The sequence below is a fragment of the Panicum virgatum genome, chromosome 4K (genome assembly GCF_016808335.1).
Source record: "Panicum virgatum strain AP13 chromosome 4K, P.virgatum_v5, whole genome shotgun sequence".
Lineage (NCBI taxonomy): Eukaryota > Viridiplantae > Streptophyta > Magnoliopsida > Poales > Poaceae > Panicum > Panicum virgatum.
In genome coordinates, this window is record NC_053139.1 from 43,403,778 (window position 1) to 43,424,109 (window position 20,332).

The 20,332-nt window shown below is 47.8% G+C and overlaps 1 protein-coding gene and 1 long non-coding RNA gene across 3 annotated transcripts; both read right to left on the reverse strand.

The window, feature by feature from the left end:
* Positions 1-10,819: 10,819 nt before the first annotated feature.
* On the reverse strand, positions 10,820-17,949 carry LOC120704201. 2 transcript variants are annotated; one of them, XR_005687492.1, is made up of 5 exons: positions 17,752-17,946; positions 13,946-14,127; positions 12,842-13,274; positions 12,639-12,728; positions 10,820-11,313 (listed from the first exon to the last, which is right to left on the reverse strand). It is a non-coding gene; the product is annotated as an uncharacterized LOC120704201 (long non-coding RNA). The 2 variants fall into 2 exon arrangements; XR_005687491.1 differs by having other exon boundaries at positions 12,842-14,127; positions 17,752-17,949.
* On the reverse strand, positions 16,061-17,350 carry LOC120704200. Its single transcript, XM_039988510.1, has one exon. It carries the CDS (start codon positions 16,592-16,594, stop codon positions 16,268-16,270), a length of 327 nt encoding a protein of 108 aa, XP_039844444.1. The 5' UTR covers positions 16,595-17,350; the 3' UTR covers positions 16,061-16,267.
* Positions 17,950-20,332: the final 2,383 nt, after the last annotated feature.

Here is a 20,332-nt window from a genome sequence, read left to right on the forward strand (position 1 = left end):
CTTAGCATGATCTTGTAGTCATGGTGGCTAGAGGTTCATGGCGGAACTACCAAAGTGAGTTCGACTTGCTTCAGGGTATCCCATTGAAAAGGGGGGCGTCGTGACAGGCCGTCTCCACAGAGTAGGTTGGGTATCGAGGGATCGGATTGGAGATTTTGGGTTTAAAGAGGCTTTTCATTGAGATTCACATCTATCTTACTTCACTTTATCTAGCTGGAACTACAACATATGCACGATCTAGGTGATCTAGATTGGTTATCTCTAACTTTCTCTTGCTACCTTCGGTGTTTGTCGTGTTTTTAGTATATTAGATTCGTTTTCACCATCTCAACACAAAGGAATCTCTATGCTAGTAGATTGTTTCTTGTCTCTTTGGTTCCGTGAATTGATAAACCTTGGGGGAATACTCTAAGGGAAAAGCTACACGAAACTGTGCGCTTGCGGTATATAAATCGGGGGCGCTAAGGAGCGTCAACAGCTCTATAGCCGGGGAGGGTCGCGCCTAGCCTTTGGCTTTCGCGCGATAGGACTTTCCGCCTTAGGCTTTCGCACGTAAGGACTTTCTTAGGGGACCTTTGGCTCTTTAGCCGGGGAGGGTCGCGCCTAGCCTTCGGCTTTCGCGCGATAGGACTTTCCGCCTTAGGCTTTCGCACGTAAGGACTTTCTTAGGGGACCTTCGGCTCTTTAGCCGGAGATGATCGCGCCTAGCCTTCGGCTTTTGCGCGACAGGACTTTCCGCCTTAGGCTTTCGCACGTAAGGACTTTCTTAGGGGACGTTCGGCTCCTTAGCCGGAGAGGGTCGCGCCTAGCCTTCGGCTTTCGCATGACAGAACCTTCCACCCTTCGCTAAGGAGAGCAAAGCCCCTATTCGGGATTGTGCCCCGTGCTTACTTCTTTCAAGCGTCATGGTTTGCAATTTGCGCCGATGACTCTCCTCTTCACTTCGACGAAGAGGGATAGACGCTTTGGTGCCTCCTGAACACTTGTGCTTTTGAGATTCTTTTTGTGGGGGGCTTGTTTATATTTCAAAAGGGGTTACACAAGGTTCCGCTTCGTTAAAAATCTGACACCTTCGACGCCCAATTTGGACGCGCGAAGGTTTCCCCGTGAGGAAAATAGTACGGGCCCTTCGGTACATTATGCGAATTTTCGCAAACGTGGAAGGAAAATTGCATGAAAAGAACATATACTCTACGAGCCCCTTCAGTTATTTCCCTCTGATGGCTCTTACACATTTCCTACACGTAGTATTTCTGTAGCATGTCCTTGTTCCATGAATACGGGTCTTCGGTGCCTTCCAGCGTGCGGAGCCTGCAGGCCTCCGGCCTTGCCATGGACGCGACGATAAATGGACCTTCCCACTTGCTGTGCATCTTGCCTTTTTGCTTGGCCTTCGGGATTCTCCGAAGCACTAGATCCCCCACTTTGTTGTCTCTGGGCTTCACTTTATTGTTCTTCCACCTTCGCGTCTCTTCTTGATATTTGCCCAAGTTAATTGCTACTCGTATCTTGCCTGCTTCGATCATGTCGATGGAAGGCTTCATGTCTTCTTCGATGCTGTCTACCCCTTCGGCTATTCTCCATGATTTGAGCTTGATTTCCTCGGGTGTTATGGCTTCTTCGCCGTACAAAAGCTTGAATGGGGTAATTTTCATGGCCCTGGACTCTGTTGTGTTATGAGACCATATGACCCTCGGCAATTCATCCGCCCATTTCCCCTTCAGCAGCTCGGTGATATTTTTCTTGATGCCTGTGAAGATGATGCCGTTGGCCCTCTCCACCATGCCAATTGACTGCGGGTGGTAGACCGAAGTGAAGCATAAGTTAGTGCCCAGTTGAGTGCTAAACTCCCTGAAAGTTGCACAGTCGAACTGCTTGCCATTGTCCACTATAACCTCCTTCGAGACCCCGAAGTGGCAGACAATGTTCTGCCAGAAGAATTTTTGTAGGGCTCCGGCCGTGATGTCCCTGAGCGCCTTGGCTTCGACCCATTTGGAGAAGTACTCAACTGCCACAGCGGCGTACTTGTAGTTCCCTGGAGCTGTATGTAGTGACCCAACAATGTCGATGTCCCATCGTGCGAGGGGCCATACCAGAGGCAATAGCTGCACCTCATTGGGTGGAAATTTGCTGTATGGGGCATGCTTTTGGCAATTTGGGCATGTGCGAATCACATCGTGTGCGTCCGCCACAGCCGAAGGCCAATAAAATCCTTCGCGGAAAGCTTTGCCTACTACGGCCCTCGTCGCGATGTGCGAAGAGCACATCCCTGCATGTATCTCCTCGAGTAGCTGTTTGCCTTCTTCTCACAAAATACACTTTAGGAGTGGCGCGCAGACCCCCCACCCTCGATATAGCTCTTCGCCCATGATTCTGTAACTTCGGGCGCGAAGCGCCATCCTCTTTTCTTCCTTTTCATCCTCCGGGACGAAGTGCCCGTGAAGGTAGGCCATGATGGTGGCCCTCCAGTCTTCACTGGTTATGGCGTTGATGAACTTTGCTGGCTCTTTGGTACAATTGACGGAGGCATGTTTTAGTGTTTCAAAGAACACATCTAGTGGTAAAGGATCACATTGTGCTGCTGCCTTCGCTAGCTGATCGGCTTTCATGTTCTTCATTCTGAAGAAACTGCATATACTGAACCCAAGGAAATACTTCTCTATGCTTCGCACTGCTGCTAAGTACTTCACCAACTCTGGCTTCAGAGCTCTGTTGGACTTGTTGATATGGCCCGTGATCAACTCTGAATCAGACCTGATCGATAATCTTCGCGCCCCCAGCGCTCTTGCTTTGCGAAGACCTAAGAGAAGGCCTTCGGACTCAGCGACGTTGTTAGTGCACCCCTTGAAGTCGAGTCTGACTGCATATTTTAGCTGTGTCCCCGAAGGCGCTGTCAATACTGCCGAAACCCCCGATCCATCTCTGTGGTAAGCCCCATCACACTCGAGCTGCCATATTGTTTCGATCTTCGGTTGCTCTTGCGAAGGTGTAGCTGGAGTCCAGTCTGCGACGAAATCTGCCAAGACCTGGGACTTGATTGCTGATCTGGAGACGAAGTCAATGGTGTGTTCGGCTAACTGCGTAGCCCACTTGCCGATTCTACCGGAGGCTTCTCTGTTTTCAAACAAGTCTCAAAGTGGGAAAGAGGTTGGGACCTTGATCTTGTGGCTCTGGAAATAGTAGCGAACCTTTCGCGCTGCCATGACCACCACATATGCCATCTTCTCCATTTCTGAATACAGCAATTTTGATCCGTTGAGGGCTCCGAAAATGAAATATATGGGCACCTGTGTCAAGCCCCTTCGACCGTGCGCTCTTTGACGAGAGCGGCACTGACGGCTGCGCCCAATATGGAGATGTATAACAGCAACTCCGCCTTCTCCGAGGGGCTGGACATGACTACCAATTTTTCAATATATTGCTTGAGGTCTTCGAAGGCCTTCGCCAGCTCTTCGCCCCATTCCATGTTGCCGGAGCCTTTTAGTGCTTTAAAGAATGGGAGGCACTTCTCCGCTGACTTGGAGATGATTTGGTTTAGCGATGCCAATCTGCCTGTTAACTTCTGCACCCCTTTTCTTGTAGTTGGCGGCTTCATCCGCCTGATGGCTTCTATCTTCTCTAGATTTGCCTCGATTCCCCTTTCGGTGATCATGCAGCCCAACAATTTGCCTCTTCAGAGGCCGAAGATGCACTTCTCCGGGTTCAGCTTTAGGCCATGACGACGAAGGTTCATGAATGTTTCACAGAGGTCTTGAATATGATCCTCCTTCTTCTTGCTTCGGACAACCACATCGTCGACATATGCGGAGATGTTCCTCTACAGTTGATCTCCCAGTACTTTCTTGATCATTCTGCTGAAAGTGCATCCTGTATTGCGAAGGCCCTCTGGCATTCTCACGTAGCAATATGTCCCGAAGGGAGTAGTGAAGCTGGTTTTCTCTTCGTCTGCCTTGTTCATGAAGATCTGGTGATAGCCGGAGAAACAATCCAGCATGCTGAGATTTCCGAGCAAGCTGCCGCATCGACCAAGGTGTCAATGCGCGGTAGTGAGTATTCGTCCTTTGCACATGCCTTGTTGACGATTGTGAAGTCTATGCACATTCACCACTTCCTGTTCTTCTTCGGCACCATGACAACATTTGCCAGCCATTTTGGGTACTGAACTTCGCAGATGACGCTTGCGTCCAACAATTTTTGCACTTCGGCCTGAGCTGCTTTTTTGCCTTTCTTTGGACATTATTCTGTGGCCCTGCTTTACTGGCTTCGCCTTCGGGTTTACCTTGAGCGTGTGCTCAATGACCGCTCAACTGACTCCTCGCAGGTCTGATGAGGACCAAGCGAACACATCTTGATTGTTGCGAAGGAACTGTATGAGTCTGGCCTCTTCGGCCTCTTCGAGCCCTTTTCTGATGATTACCATTCGGTCGGGCACATCTTCACATAAAGGTACTTTCTTCGTATGTTCTGCTAGAGATACTCCTCCTGACTCTTCTCGGTCTTCGCTGATTGCAGCATCGGTGTCCTCATCTGGTGTTTCAATGACATGGACATTCTTGTTAGCGGTTAATGCATTGTCTTTGCATCTTTTTGCTTCTTCCTGGTTACCGAAGACTGTAATGACTCCTCCGGCCGAGGGTAGCTTCATGCATAAATACGACTGATGAATCACTGCTGCAAATTTGACCAAGGTATTGCAGCCGAAGATAGTGTTGTAGGGGTAGTTGATGTCGATAACATCAAAAGTTATTGCTTCAGTTCTCTGTGTTGCCCCTTCGCCGAATGTGACATTGAGCTCTATCTTGCCTAGAGCTTCTATTCTCTTGCCTCTGAAGCCAATGAGCGGGTACTGTGACTTCTGCAAGGTTTTTTCTGTGAAACCCATTTTGACGAAGCACTGCCATACCAGGATGTCTGCGGAGCTCCCATTGTCCACCAAGATTCTCCCTACATCATTCCTTGCGAGTGTACTGAGTTCTTACCGATGTTAGCCCTAATGACGAGGGGGTCATTATGTGGGTAGTGTTGCAGCCGAAGATCTGCCTGTGTGAAGGATATCGGGACGTGTGACCAAGTTGTTCGGAAGCATCTGCCTTCGCTCACGTGAGAGACAGTTTTGAAGTATTATTTGTGTTGCCTCTTCGTCTCAAGCACTGGTTCGTTGGATCCCCCGGCGATGGCATTGATGATGTTAACCCTGCTGCCGGACGGTGCATTGCTTGCTCGCTCTGGTATCTGCCCCGGCTCAAGCTTCGGAGGTGGGGGTATACTTGTTGGGTCATAAGACTGTGGTGTGGAGCTCCTCGACCATGTTTGACTATACTGCAGAGGGGGTAGCATTGGCACTGGTTGTTGCGGAGGTGGTGCTTGGTGTGCGTATGGTAACGGGTTATAGTTGTAGACCGGATATGACACCGGCCAATTTGGTATAGGAGTCCAAGTGGTTGCCGTCGTCGAAGACTGCGGTGGCAACTGCGAGGTTTGATTGACTGGCTTCGCTGGCTGGGAGTTCAGCCGATCGAACTCTTCTTTCCTCTCCATGGCGAAGGGGCACTCGTTTATCCAATGGCCTTTGTCCTTGCCATGGAAATAACAAAAATGGGTTTTCTCTCTTCGGCCGTTGTTGTCTCTTCGGTTCTATTGGTGTCAGTCTTCACGATGGTGGCGATCATCGCGGCTGGACCTTTCATCATGATGGTCTGTCAGACCCGGGCCCACGGGACTGTGCACACTGCATAGATAAGAGGAAGATTCCGGATACACACAAGGAAGGAAGAAATTGTAATCCTCTTAGGACTCTACTTTGTAATCCTCCTAGGACTCCTACCTTGTAAACCGACTAGAATTCCACCCCCTGGACTATATAAAGGAGGGCGGCCTACCTAGATCGGTATGAACCAGCGCAGGGCGCAATATACCAAACCACCACATAGGACGTAGGGTATTACGCTATTCCGGCGGTCCGAACCTGTCTAAATTTGTGTCTTGTGTCTTTGCGTTTACCTTCAAGTTCCAGATTCGGCGATCTACTCCCAACCATCTCCTATCTTAGGGCATCCTAAGGTAGATGAGCGGTAAAAATAGCGACAGTTGGCGCCCACCGTGAGACCGATCGTCGTGATCATTGGGAGAGCTTGAAGTACCTCATCACAAAAAATCAATCTACTCGACGAGAAGCACAAACTTCGAGTTCGAGCAGACAAATTCAGGCCCGTCAAACTATCTTGAGCGCAAGTTCAAAGTGGGTCCGAGACCGAGCTGCATGCGGCATCTAGATCAAGACCGGTTCTGTTCCAAATTCTATTGTTCCGAATTCTATTGGATCAGACTCCGAAGTCAAGTCGTACACGGCAACAAAAGCCGCCCAGCAATCTGGCTCTGGAATCGAAGCTGTCCTGAGCGCGTGAGGTCAAGTTGACAACATCACACGATGGAGCAGAGCATCATGTCTATGCGGATCAGATTCAACTAGCAATTTTTTGCTACACGCACACAAGGCTAACAGGAGAGCCCAAGAAAAAAAAAAGAGAGCATCGAGCTGATGCCAATGTGTGTCAGTATGTGCGGCTGAAATTTCAATCTGCTCCAAAATCACTACATGCACACGCAAAGCTACCAGCAAGGATCAAGCGTCGAGTATTTTAACCTCGTGAAGACCTTCGGCGACCCGTCGGCGACTACATCGACTACTTCGACTACAGCTCGTGCGGCAGCTACGACTACTTCGACTATTCTCCGGCGACTACTTAGACTACTCGGGGACACTGCGTCGACAAACTTCGACCCGTCATCGACTGCTTCGAATACTTTTCTCGACTAGAAAACTAGTTGAGAACGGGTCTCGCACCATCAATAACTAGTCGGAATCGATTCCGACTAGTCGGCATCAATCAAGCTAAGTCACTTATACATCTTTCGACTTGTTTTTCACAAGATCGACTGCTTTTTTGGTGTACGCCTCTTGACCGAACCTACGCTCGGGGGCTACACCATAATTGACTGCTTTGTGCGTAACCCGCACTCTTGCCGACCTTTTTTTTTGTGCGCAACCCGCACTTTTGCCGATTTTTTTGTCCGCAACCTGCACTCTCAAGTGCTTTATGCGTGTCGCGCATCTTATTTGTCGCCTTGTCGACTTCTTCTCTATTTTCGTTGTCTTCTATCAACGGTTGCTAAAGTACTCGAGGAGCACACGCCAACTTCGACTCTTCTGTACGCCTATGTTCCTACGTGTGCATGCGGCCAAGTTCCCTGCGCTATGGGCTACGGCTATCAGGGATCAGGTGCTTACACGTAATAGGCTAACTGCTCGGGACATGACAGCAAGACACGAAAAAAGTTTTATATGCATTCTTTAATGCTGGGATTTTCTCCCGTTCTTTTACATGCATTTTCTACAATGCTAGGATACTCCCAACTTGATATCATGTATATCATTTTACAACATATTTTTATGTTTATTTCACAGGAGATCGGACCTGGAGCATGCTGCTGGCATGTCCTGCTCTCAGGCTTGGGGGCTAGACACCAAAACTACTCAACGTGGCTTCCATGGCTTTCCTGGCTCGCAGGCTCGGGGGCTGGACGCCGCAAAACTACTCGATGCTGACTCATGTGAAGACCGGAGGCAAGAAAAATTCTACACTGCCTGCCACAATTTTTGGATCCTTTATTCCAAATCTTGGAATTTGGATTCAAGGCTCGGGGGCTGCGGGACACGTGTCATCGACGGTTTATTTTTCAAAATTTTGGAAGATAAAGACCAGAAGATTGAAGACTGATTTGACCTTCGGCCTGATTCTGCGATTCAACCTAAGGCTCGGGGGCTACTCCATATGGAGCGCGAGTTCATCGCGCACCATATAAAAGAAGACTTTCGGGGCTTGAGCACCTCACAGCCTCGATGCAGCCGGAAGTACTCGGAAGATCACTTGAAGCACTGGACGGAGCACTCGAAGTACTCGAAGACGACTTCAGAAGTACTCGCGCCTGCAGTACTCGGCTACGAAGAGCTCGGGGGCTTGTCAGACCCGAGCCCACAGTACTGTGCACACCGCATAGATAAGAGGAAGATTCCGGATACACACAAGGAAGGAAGAAATTGTAATCCTCCTAGGACTCTACTTTGTAATCCTCCTAGGACTCCTAGCTTGTAAACCGACTAGAATTCCACCCCCAGGACTATATAAAGGAGGGCGGGGTACCTAGATCGGTATGAACTAGCGCAGGGCGTAATATACCAAACCACCACACAGGACGTAGGATATTACGCTATTCCGGCGGCCCGAACCTGTCTAAATTTATGTCTTGTGTCTTTACGTTTACCTTCAAGTTCCAGATTCGGCGATCTGCTCCCAACCATCTCCTATCTTAGGGCATCCTAAGGTAGGCGAGTGGTAAAAGTACCGACACGGTCCCTCTCTCTTTTCCCCCGGTGATGGTGTCTGGAGTCTCGTGGTTCTTCTTCAGAAACGTTGTTCACCGTTCTTTTATGCTTCGCTTTATCAGCATGCCATGGTTTTGAATGGAATCTCTCACTGTTCCGTGGCTTCTTTTGCTCATTCATCTCCTTGAGCCTTCTCCTATTCGCTCTGTCAGATATGCAGTATTCTTGCATTATCTCAAATAGCTTGGTGACTATCTTTGGCTTGCGTCGGGATATGTATTCTCCGCACGGGCCTAGATTGATTCCTTTCACTATTGAGTCGATGATGCTCTGATCGTCCACGTTCGGCCCTCTTGCACGAAGCTTCATGATGGTTTGCAGGTACTCCTGTAGAGTCATGCTTCCTTGCTTCAAATTGTGGAAGTCACAGGATGTGACTTCGTCGGGCCTTACGGCTCGGAAACTTGCACGCAACTCGGAGCGAAGCTGGTTCCATGACAATATGCTTCCTGGTGGTATGTTTGCATACCAGCGCTGGGCCAGGCCTCGCAATGCGAGAACGAGTGCCTTCGCCTTACACACAGTACCTCCTCCTGCTGCTTCTATAGTGGCTTCGTACTTGAGAAGGAATTCTTCAGGGTCTGATTCACCGCCGAACTGGGGCAGCACTGCCGGGTTGAGGCGTTGGGGCCATTGTATTCCCTCCAGTTCTTCGGACAATGGTGTTCTTCGCTGATAGCTTCTTCGGTAGTGCTCTTCGCCGTCCGATTCAGAGTGGTTAGAGATCTCTTCGATTGGTATGATCCTTGGGCGGACCCTTGGTAGCTCGTGTTGCCGCGGGTTGGTCGCAGCCTTCTCCTTCGGTGGTGGTGGTGGGGGTGCTTGCATCTTCTCAAGCAGCAGCCGTTGTGCCCGTAGCTTCTCTTGCAGTGCCTTGCAACGAAGCTCCTCCTCCCTCAACTTGTTGTACTGCTCTTGACGCTCTGCTTCGATGAGCATGGTCTCCTTCCCCTTCACTCTTGTTATCATCTGTCGCTCCGAAGGCCCTACTTCCAAGGCCTACTGTTGAGCCCTTCGTGCCTCTTCGATGCGGGCGTCGATGTGGCGCGTCGCCGCGATGTCTTCAGCTGAGACGCCGAGGTCAAGGAGGTTGACTTCATGCTGGCCGTGTGCGATGGTGTCGATGGAGACGCCATCGCCGTTGGTTCCGTTCACCTGCGTCGCCGCTTCGTCCTGCGAAGGTGTCGTCGTCGTCGTCGTCGTCGTCGTGTCCTTCGAAGTGGTTCCGGTGGTTCCCTTCTTCTTCTTCGCCGCCATGTGGTGTATCGAACCGACGGGTGCGTGCCAAACTGTTGGTGGAAAGTTTCTCCAAAACGGGCGAACACAACAACAGTAACGGTAAGTACGCAAACCAAGTAGGGAGTGCTCTCTCTCTCTATTCAATGTGTCCTGTCAATGTACATTACACGGGTATTTATAGGTGGCGTTCCGCCTCCCAAATGCAATTACTACCCTATGTCTTTACAACGGTCATATTTCCAGAATATTCCTGGACGTACACGTAATTTCCCTATTGCAATCGTGAGTGGATTACAGCTCAGATGGCCCCGTTGCCTCAGGCTGTCTTCTTCGCGTCGACCCTCCTCGTCGCGCACCTCAGAGACGTGCCTTATTCCGAAGACGGGCTTCGCCTCATCTTCGGCCGACCAGCCGAAGGCCCAAGTGTCCTTCGCTCGCCCTTCGCTTTGATGCTTGTGCTATCCCACCTTCGCGTATCTTCGGTTGCCTGGCCAAAGAGCAGCGAAGGCTGGCATTATCTTCGCTCGGCCTTGGCTCCAGCGCACGTGCGGTCTGGTCTTCGCGCTCCTTCGGCAACCGGACCGAAGGTGGTGTCCCCAACAGGTAGGCTACAACAAGACGTCAAACATCAGTCAACTCCTAATGGGGATCAAATGCTAGACTTGAAAGCTGTATGAGTATCCATTTTTTGTAATTTGTTTGACCCGTTGCATTCCTTACTATGACAAGAGCTTGCAGATTGGTAACAACTTGTACTTCCTTATAGTAATATATAGTTGCACTGGTATTGGTATGGTTAACAGTAAAGTACAGTGTCAATTCTTAGAATACCCCAAATATGGGTGGTGATAAGAAACTATAAATAGCCACAATTATACTATGCAGGTCGATGCTGATTGTAAACCTGCAAATAAATTATCAAAAGTCATGGCAACCGAGCAAAATCATATGAAACATAGTTCAAACATACACCCTTTGATTTGAATTATAGGTCATTTTGGCATTTCTAGTTGCATATTATTTGCTATGTATCTAAATATAGGTGTGTATCTAGATGCATAGCAGAAACTATATATCTAGCTAGAAAAGCCAAAACAACCTATAATTTGGAGGAGGTAGTTAAGAGTAAACACGATCTTGCCAAATAGTAAAGCATATATATACCGCCAAGCCGGAAAGGTATACAAGCAAATTCACAACCAAATGATTGAGCCAGGTGCTCTGGGGCGTTCTCAGTAGTCCAAAACCATATCCTGGAATTATTACAAACACAGCTTTGTTCATGCCTGTAAGCTGAAACCATTCGAGCATGGTGCGAGGGCATGCAGCACGCGAGCAGGCGATCGATGTAGAGCAGGGGGTACTAGGAATTGGGTCTCTGGATGGTAAGGCATGGACGCAATCGATGTACTCTCCCATCATCTATGCTGCTTCATGGCGCGAAGAATGAGGCAGATTGCACACAGGAACACAACGAACATGGAAAGCTCTGGAGGGAACAGTTGGTCCTTAGTGGCAGCGTCGATATGGTTGTTCAGAAAGATCACAGAAGCAGCAGCCCCCAAGAGCCAGTACGCGAGCCACATCTTCTGGCCCGGGTTCATGTTGCTAGCTACTGTGCCCCCTTCAACCTGCTCATACATACAGATGGCAATCAAAGCGCGAACATGTCATACAATATACACATGCATACTATTATCATGGTAATAATTAAGGGAACATATATAATATGGGATCGTGCATGGATGTCAAGGGTTTTTATTGTCACATGTGCACACAAAAAGGCGTCCATTTATACTGAAAATTGTTAATCAAGATTGTTCCAAATTAAACGCATTATAAATGGAGTATGTGTTATTTAAGCACGATCAACTCTAGTTAATCAAGATTGTCAAAGCTGCCTCTAAATGCATGATATGTTTGACTTTCACGTATGCACATTATTAAAGGTTGATGATATGCTAACATATGGGAGTGAGTCCAGCCAAGAAAATGACAAAAAAATTAATCAAATTACATGTATGATTGATTTAACTTAATTGGGATGATTGACCCGGATCGCCTATATATAGATGATGCAGTCATGTAATAAAATATTAATAGTATAGCCCTGATGATACTGATAAAAACAATTAAAATTTTGAAGTATAACCCCACCACCAGTGATTGAGTTCATGCACAGACAGGACGTACGGAACACTAGAAACATAAACTTGTGTCCAAACTCCATCACAGTATTTTAATCTTGGACTTAGTTTGTTCTTTAATTTTTACTAAAAAACAGGGCCACGTACGGGCATGCGGTTGTTGAATCTGCTTCCAGATAAAAAAAGTAGGTTGCACCCAAAGCTACAAGCTAGCTTCCATTTTGTGTGACAGTTTGGATGAATTAATTACCTGGGTTGAGATCTTGAATTTTTTTAGCTAGACATAGGATATAGGGGTGCACTACTGATCAAGTATATATTTTGGATACTATTGATAAATAAAATAATTTGCCACTCCTGCAAAAGGGAATTTTAAAATTTTCTACACTGTTGCATGGAAAAACATTGAGAAAAAAGTTATAATTGTTAGCGGACGACTTGGACCGAGTGACAGTGTGACACACTGCTTAGACTGGATTGCCAATCAAAAGAAATGGTAAGATGATACAGTAGAATTGCGGAAGAACGAAACCAAGATCCAATCTTTTTTCCCACCATTTCAACTACTACAACTTATGTTTGCTAGAAGGACTAGTAAGATTAAACTGATCTGAGAGAATTAATCCTCTGAAAAAAAAGTTCCATGGAAAATAGGGTGGTTTGGCATATCGGTAAACCCATCTATCCCTGTTTTAATACGCGACTTAGGTAGACAAAGATCGTCGTTCGACATGTGAAATCATACAGGGGCAGCCAGGAACGGAAGGAGGGGGAGGCCTGGTCGACACACGAATTAAAGAGGAAATCACCTGGTGAACTCGCGAATCTTCAGCCACCTCTGGAGCTTGTACTGCAGGGGTATCCACCACCTCCTCAATCCCCACTTCCAAGTCCGGCATCTGTTTCACCTACCCCACGTCATCCATGAAACACAGAAGAAGAAACAAAAAAAAAAGGAATAATGGAAAGGAAAATACGTAAGGATTCCGTCTAAATTAGTGAAAACACATACCGTCTGAGAATTGATTGATTTGGTAAGAAAGGGTGGGCGAGACGTAAGGGGATGAGAGGAAATGGATCGGAGGAGGAGGAGCAGCAGCAGATAGAAGAAGAAGAAGATCGAAGGAGGAGGAAGAGAAGGTGGAGCCTTGCTTGCAGGGGGGAGCAGGAGGCGATCAGCAGCAACAGAAGAAGAGAAGAGAAGATGTTGCTCGAGAAGGGGGAATAATAGAGGAGGAGGGGGGGGGGACGCGGTACGCGGGGGTGGACCGGTGGAGTGATGACCGATGAGGCAGGAGCAGTGCGCTGGTCGTCGTTTCCATCGGTAAGAGTAGTGAGAAATGCGAGTGCTATTTAATTGTACTTTCTTGTCTGCATGCTAGCAGCGCCCACTCGTATATGCAATGGCAGCACACATCATCATGGACATGATTGGCTCCATCAATCTGTCAAAAATGAAAAGTAAAAGGCACAAGAAAAAAAGACCAATCGGTTTAGGAAATGCGAATGAGATGTCTAGCTTAATTAATAATATATCCTCTCATAATTAGTAGTTGGACATCTTGGCTAAAAGCACAATTTTTAGCTGACGGCCGGGGCATTAATTAGTGGCCTGCTCCAGGTCATTCGTTATAATGGATCCAAAGCTACAAGCTAGCGCTACCCATATTAACATAAGCTCACTCTCATAATCACATGCACAAACGAGAGGAGCTGAGGAGGAGCATGCATGCAGAACAAAGACCATGCATGGCACTGTCAGCAAGGAATTGAAGCAGGTAGCAGAGAGAATTTAAGAAGCATACTCCTATAATAAAGAATTGGATGTACCCTATCCTGTTAAAATACATCAGGTTCAAGGTCCTATATTACTGATATTAACATGTTCAGATATTAGTGCAACCTGACAACTAGGTAGGTTCAACTACTAGTACCATAAATATGTAGTATATAGTCATAGTTTGCATGCTGAAAAATGGTTACTACTTAGCAATCTGTAAAACTATGGGACTAAATGAAAAGAACGAGATAAGAAAAAAAACTCATATATATAGCTCAGTTAATTATGTTACATTACCAATATAATATAATATATTGCTAACCTGCAAATACTTACTGGTGGGCGATCTCTGTTTGCTAAAAGCTCCATCAATTAATATATGATCATAGATGATCGCCCTAAACCTTGTGTAATTATGCATTGGCCGGTTTATCGAATGTGATCAGGTAAAAATACTTGTACGTAGCATGTCTCCTTGAAGCTGACCTACACTGTCTATGATGCCACCATGGTACCATCTGAACAAGACGTGTGTTTGTTAGTACCATCAATATACATAAAACCACATTTTTCATGAGAAGAAAATGGCCAATCAGCTGAAAATTTACTTGCACATAATGCCTGGACCAGAGTATATTATGACCCAAGAAAACAATTGGGATATTATTATGAAAATTACAGCTAAATTTCTCACTCACAATCCTCGCTTTGAACATGATGGGTATGGTAATCAGCTAAATTTCCGTTACAGTTGAGGGAATAGCACAAAATGGGTGGAGGTTGACCTTTAGAAGATGGCTGGATGTGACAATGCAAGAACAGTATAGGCAGCTGAGAGACATGATCTCTTCTTTAGCTTTGTCTCAAGAAAAAGACACCCCTAAGTGGTGTTGGGATGGTAGGGGGATTTACACAGTAAAATCAATGTGTTCACATTTATGTGACTCGATTCCAAAAAATCAGCATGCAAATCTTTGGAAAGCAAAGTTACCTCTAAAAATTAAGATTTTTATGTGGCTGATAGAGAATGATGCAATCCTAACTAGGGATAATCTGGCCCGACGAGGGTGGCAGGGGGATAAGAGATGCAACTTTTGTCTTGAGAATGAATCGATTAATCATCTTTTCTTTGATTGTGCTATGGCGAGATACGTGTGGAGTTTGGTTGCTTATGTGGTGGGCGCAGATTGCAGGCCCTGCTCTCTTGACCAATTTTGGGTCTGGACGAAACAGTTTCTCCCACGAGGAGGGAAATTTTGGTATGAAGGGCTAGCAGCAATTTCTGGGCGCTGTGGAGAATGAGAAATAAAATTCATTTTGAACAAAAAATTGTGAGATCTCCTACAGAGATCATCTGCTTAGCTTCTTCCTTTATCTCTTATTGGGCAGAATTGCAGCTGGAGGAAGACAAGAAGAAGCTGGATGCTGGCACCGAGGCACTCAGGGAGACAGCGCTATCTTTCCACCCGCGAGAGGCGCAAGCGGAAGATGCTGGGGTAGTTCTGATGCATTGATGGATCGGCTGGCATCTATCTTTAGCTTCCTAGTGGTGGTATCTTAGTTTTTGCTAAGTAGTCTTGCTTGAGTTGGTGTTTTTAGACGTTGGCCTCTGTTGCCGTGCTGTTGTTGTTTTCTGAACTGGGAGTAGTTGGTGTTTGGTTGCTTCGCTGTTGGACCTTTTATGTCTTTTTTTCAGTAGAACTGCTGCTACCTTTGTGGGAACGACTGTGTAATTTCGTTGCTTTAAGTAATGAAATTCGGGCAAGGCCCATGTTGGAAAAAATGATGGGTATGGTAACAATCTCATCAACTAGCAAAACAAAATTCTGCTACATAAAACAGAACTAAATAAATAGGGGAGGCCGCAGAAGAGTACAAGAAAACCAAAGGGATACCAGTACCTAAATTTTTTCTATGAGCTGCAAATTAAATCATCTTTACTTGATGCATTGTAGTTCAACTTGACAATTAGCTTGATAATCACTATCATATACATAGGGAGCATACAGTCATAGTTTGAATACTTGGAAATGGTCAGTATATGGCATGCTGTGAGTATATATATACTGTTACTGCACTCATATATTGGATCATGTCCTCTCGTATTACTTGCAGAGGCAGTTTGTGAAGCAGTGATCAGGCAAATTAAAAGTGTTCTGAATCCAGGTAGAGGTCAATGCATTATGCAAGTGCTGGTTTTACAAAACTGGAAACGAGGCCCATTTCTTTGTCGTCAGAATAAAGAGGCGGGAATTGATATGATTCAGGCAAGACATAAGACAAGTGTGATTCATAACGCAAGAACAGAGAATTACGACACCATTCAATGTAATAATAATCACAGCTTAATTACTCGTTTCCCCCAATTTCTGATGTTCAGACCAGATCAAAACAATGGAGGAACATCGGTCCATCATGAAGGCCAAAAGGGATATTTGTGGACACTATTCGAGAAAAAAATTGTGACACTGATGAAGGCCATATATATATTCAGAGTAAACTTGGAATTACAAACCCAGGGTGAAATTACAAGCTGGTCATTGGGTATATATATGCGACGTACGTTAATACAGGATGCACAGATCGACCAGGGGCCAAGGGCCCAAAAGCACTAGAAATGCTCGTTGATTGCTGGCAGCGGATCTAGGTAGCAGCTAGCTAGAAGTACCCCCTGAGCGCTTCCTCCACGCGGGCCGCAGCGCGCCCGGCGCCGCTCAGCAAGAGGAACGCGAGCGCGGCGCCGATGATGAACAGGCCGTACCCGACCAGGACGTGCTCCGGATTGGCCGCGCTGTTAAGCACGGAGCCATGGAGCATCACGCAGCAGCCCCAGGCGAGGAAGACGAACGAAGCCCGGAGGCGGCGGTCCTCGGGCTCGACCAGCTGCCTCACGGCGGCGAGGCGGCCTCCCACACGGCCCTCGGCTGCTGCTGCTGCGGCGGCGGCGGGTTCGTCGCGGACCTCACCACCCTTGGGCGCCTCCATGGTTGGATCGATTAGGTCGTCGTAGATGGCGGCTAGCTAGGCTATTAGGGTTTAGTCTCGCAATCGCCTCCTGCTGTCTTTGGTAGCGTTGCTTCTTGTCTGTGGCGGAAGGTGTTTGGGCTTTGGGGGGCCAATTGGGTGCCTTGGACTGCAAAGTAGATGTTATGTGGGCCTGGTTTTTTCCCTCAAGCGGAGGGCGTGTCATGGGCCTCAACGATGCTACACGAGCTTATTTTTGAGATACTATTGGGCTGACCAAACAGAAAATGGGCCGTGTCGACGCTTGGGCTCCAGTTGATTTGTATTGTTGGCTGAGCACGACCGCGTCCCGCGGCCACCCACCGTTGACCAACAAGATTTAGATCTACTCCTTGTGCTTAGCAGGGCCGCCGGGAAAGGATCAAGCAAATTCTCCACGCTGCTTTTGTTGATGATTATGCTACCTTAATCTGTTGGTTCTTCTTCTTCTTCTTTCCCTTTTTATGAGCTCGAAGAAAGACAAATTTCTGATTAACTAATAACTGCTCAAGCTATTGGAGAGACAAGGGCACAAGGAGAGGGAGAGAGTACACGCAGCGCAACTATCCTATATGTCCAATCATCTCTACATCTATTCAACCCCCAAGAAAATCCGGAAAAGTTTATGCTAAACCGTGCTAGCTAGCTACATGCAGCAGAAACGGCAACACACATATACCATGCATGCATCTTTCGGGGAAAAAAAAAACATGCATGCATGGGGAAAACCATAGGAGTCAGAGGCGGATCGGAGCCAGAATTTTTTTTTTCATTACTAGGGGGCAACTATATTAATTTATATAAAAATTTAATCAAATTTCAAATTTATAATGTAAAATTGGGAACCATAGGAGGGCTACGCCCCCCCAACGGACTGAGATTCAGTGACGTAGTGCAGCTGCAGTTACTGCCGCTGATGTGTGGGCCCATGCGCCGTGGGGCCCACGTGTCAGCGGCAGTAACTGCACGTGTAGTACTGCACCGGATCCGTGTCCCCCCCCCCCCCCCCCGCTACGCCCCTGATAGGAGTAGTATCTATGAATGAACCAAAAAGGGAAAAGCTGCAACCTCCAAATAACCTTGAATGAAACCATGCAAAAACTAATCGAAGAGCTAGCTAGATGGGACGTAGTACATACATGTGGGCGGCGCCGAGCGGGCCGGAGCGCGACACGGGCAAGCAGCTAATCATGGTGGCGCGGCGGCCGGCAGATCTGCAGGCGAAGCACGGCGGCCATGGAAGACGACGACGAATGGTAGCTAGCGCGCGCTTAGAAGGTTAGATATGTATGCGGTAGTGTGGACTATGGAGCGGTTTAATACGAGTCCTGGCTGGCTGCTGGAAATTAAAACAATTTGTCAGGCGCCACTCATCTTCGCGGATCTAGTCGTCAAGCAACAAGTAAGTGGGGCCCTTATTATTTTGTTTGATTATCTGTGACTGTGTACCATCGGTCCATCCAATAGATAGCCAGCTGGGGTACAGAACAAGGTGTCGTGCTAGCTGTGAATACGAATGCAGGGCAGAGGCAGGTCCAGCGCCAATTAATTAAGAACAGCGACCAGCTAGCCAGTAGCGTTCGCACGCGTCGCTCCTACTGTACAGACTTACAGAGCGACACGTCGTCTGTCTCTGTCGTCGCTGCCGGCAATTCGGCGAGGGTTTGTTTTAGGTTGGTTTATTTTTTTTCTCACAAAATACTATTCATTCTACCGGCCCTATACTATTCATGCGGTGAGCCCGTCATCGTACCTGTGGGGCTAGTTGGGCCGGAGAGACGTACAACAGAGAAGAGAGGCCGTATGTCTGTAATCGGGGGCCTGCTGGTGGAATACGGACTGCACAGGCCCAGATTCGACGATACTCTCCGGCAAATTATAAAGCTTATAAACAATAATTACCGCAAAAAAACTTATAAACAATAATAATAACATAATAATTCATCCATCTTCCATGGAAAACACAACCAACACTAGTAGTAGTACGTGCTTATCAATTATTTGGAACAGATCGACGCGGCAACCTGGGAGGAAGAAAACGCAACGCAGAGAGTATATATTCGGAGATCGTAGTAGAGTGCGCCGGCCGCCGGCTGCTCGCTGCCCGACCATGCGCGCGCGCGAGCGAGCGAGATGGTCAGAATAATAATGGAGCTATTTCCATGGGGGCCGGGCGGCCAGGTGACCGAGGACGATGGCGATGGCGTTGGTGTTGGCGATTGCGGCGCCGGCGAACGCAGCAGCCTGCGGGAAACGGCCCGCCACCGGCACGAACGAGAGGAGGCACACGCCAAGCAGCCAGGTCACGAGGCCAAGGAAGCAGACCACCAGCTGATGCGTGGCCGTGGCGGCGTTGCCGACGACCACGGTCGTCCTGGACACGGCGGCAGCTGCTCCTAGCAGCATGAGGGCGCGCGCGCCGTCAAGGAGGCGGTCGCGCTGCCCCGCCTGCACGACGGCCGGGCGAATACGCAGCTCTGCTTGGTTGGCCATTGCTGCTGGCGGCGCCTCTCTCTGTGCTGTTAAGACCTGGATATATGGATCGGACCTATGCGTATGCGAGCCGGCTCGCCGCCGCTATTTATAGATGCATGGGTGCCAGTACTATTTATTGATGCATGGCTGCCAGGACACTGTGCCAGGTCCTTTCCCCATTTTCAAACTATACCATACCAATGGTTTTGACAAAGACGTTTCGGTTTCGGCATCCATTTCGATGAAGTTTCAAGTGACACGTTCGTTCCGGACCCAAAAATCACTTTCATCGTTGACACGGCGGCGGCTGCTCCTTTCTAGGAGCATGAGGGCGCGCGCGCCGTCGATGAGGAGGCGCTCGTGCTCCCCGCCTGCACGACCGGGCGAATAGGCAGCTCTCCTTGGTTGGCCATTGGTGCTGGCTGGTGGCGTGCTGGCCCGGGCCACTAGCTACTTCCAACGTTCCGCTATATATGACGATTTAGGATGCAGACTGGACCGGTTGACCCGTTGGCCCAAGACCCAACTCACTTAGGCTGTCCACAGTGGCAAGAGCAAGAGCAAATTTGCTCTTGCCTCGTTTCCCACGCTCTCTCTGTCTACAGTGCCAAATAGTGCATCTACAGTGCCAAACAGTAGATTTACTCCTCCATTTACTCTTATCGCTGTGGACGGTCTTATGATATATGCATGTTACATAGATAGATATTCTTGTTGAGCAAATCTTGTAACAAGTATTCATCCGTTCCAAAATATAGGTCGTTTTGACTTTTCTAGATTCATATATTTTGCTATGTATCTAAAAGTGATCGGGTGCTCTAACCTAAGAGAGGGAGAGGGTGAATTAGGTTCAATTAAAACCTTAACATATGGCTCCAACTAGTTTGCACAAAACTTAAACTAAAACAAGCTATCTAGATGTGCAACTACGGTTCACCTTAGTGTGTAACCCTCATCCCAAAAAGAGTTTTACAATCTATAGCCAATCCTAGCACGATACTATACTAAGAAAGTAAAGGCATACAAGTTGCAATAAGAAATGCGGAAGCTTAAAGAGAGGGATGAGAGGAAGCGAACTCTCGACACGAGAATTTATCCCGTGGTTCGGTTTGCCACAAAGGCGCCCCTACGTCCACGTTGTTGAAGCACTCACTAAGAGTATCGCTTCCCGGCAATCAAGTCTCTTCCGTGAACACTATCACGGTCATCTTGATCCCGATCTTCACTAAGGGAGATTGCCCACGA

What these genes read in the sequence shown, in the direction of transcription:
- LOC120704200 (XM_039988510.1), bottom strand. Translation starts at nt 16,594, where the DNA reads ATGGAGGCGCCCAAGGGTGGTGAGGTCCGCGACGAACCCGCCGCCGCC.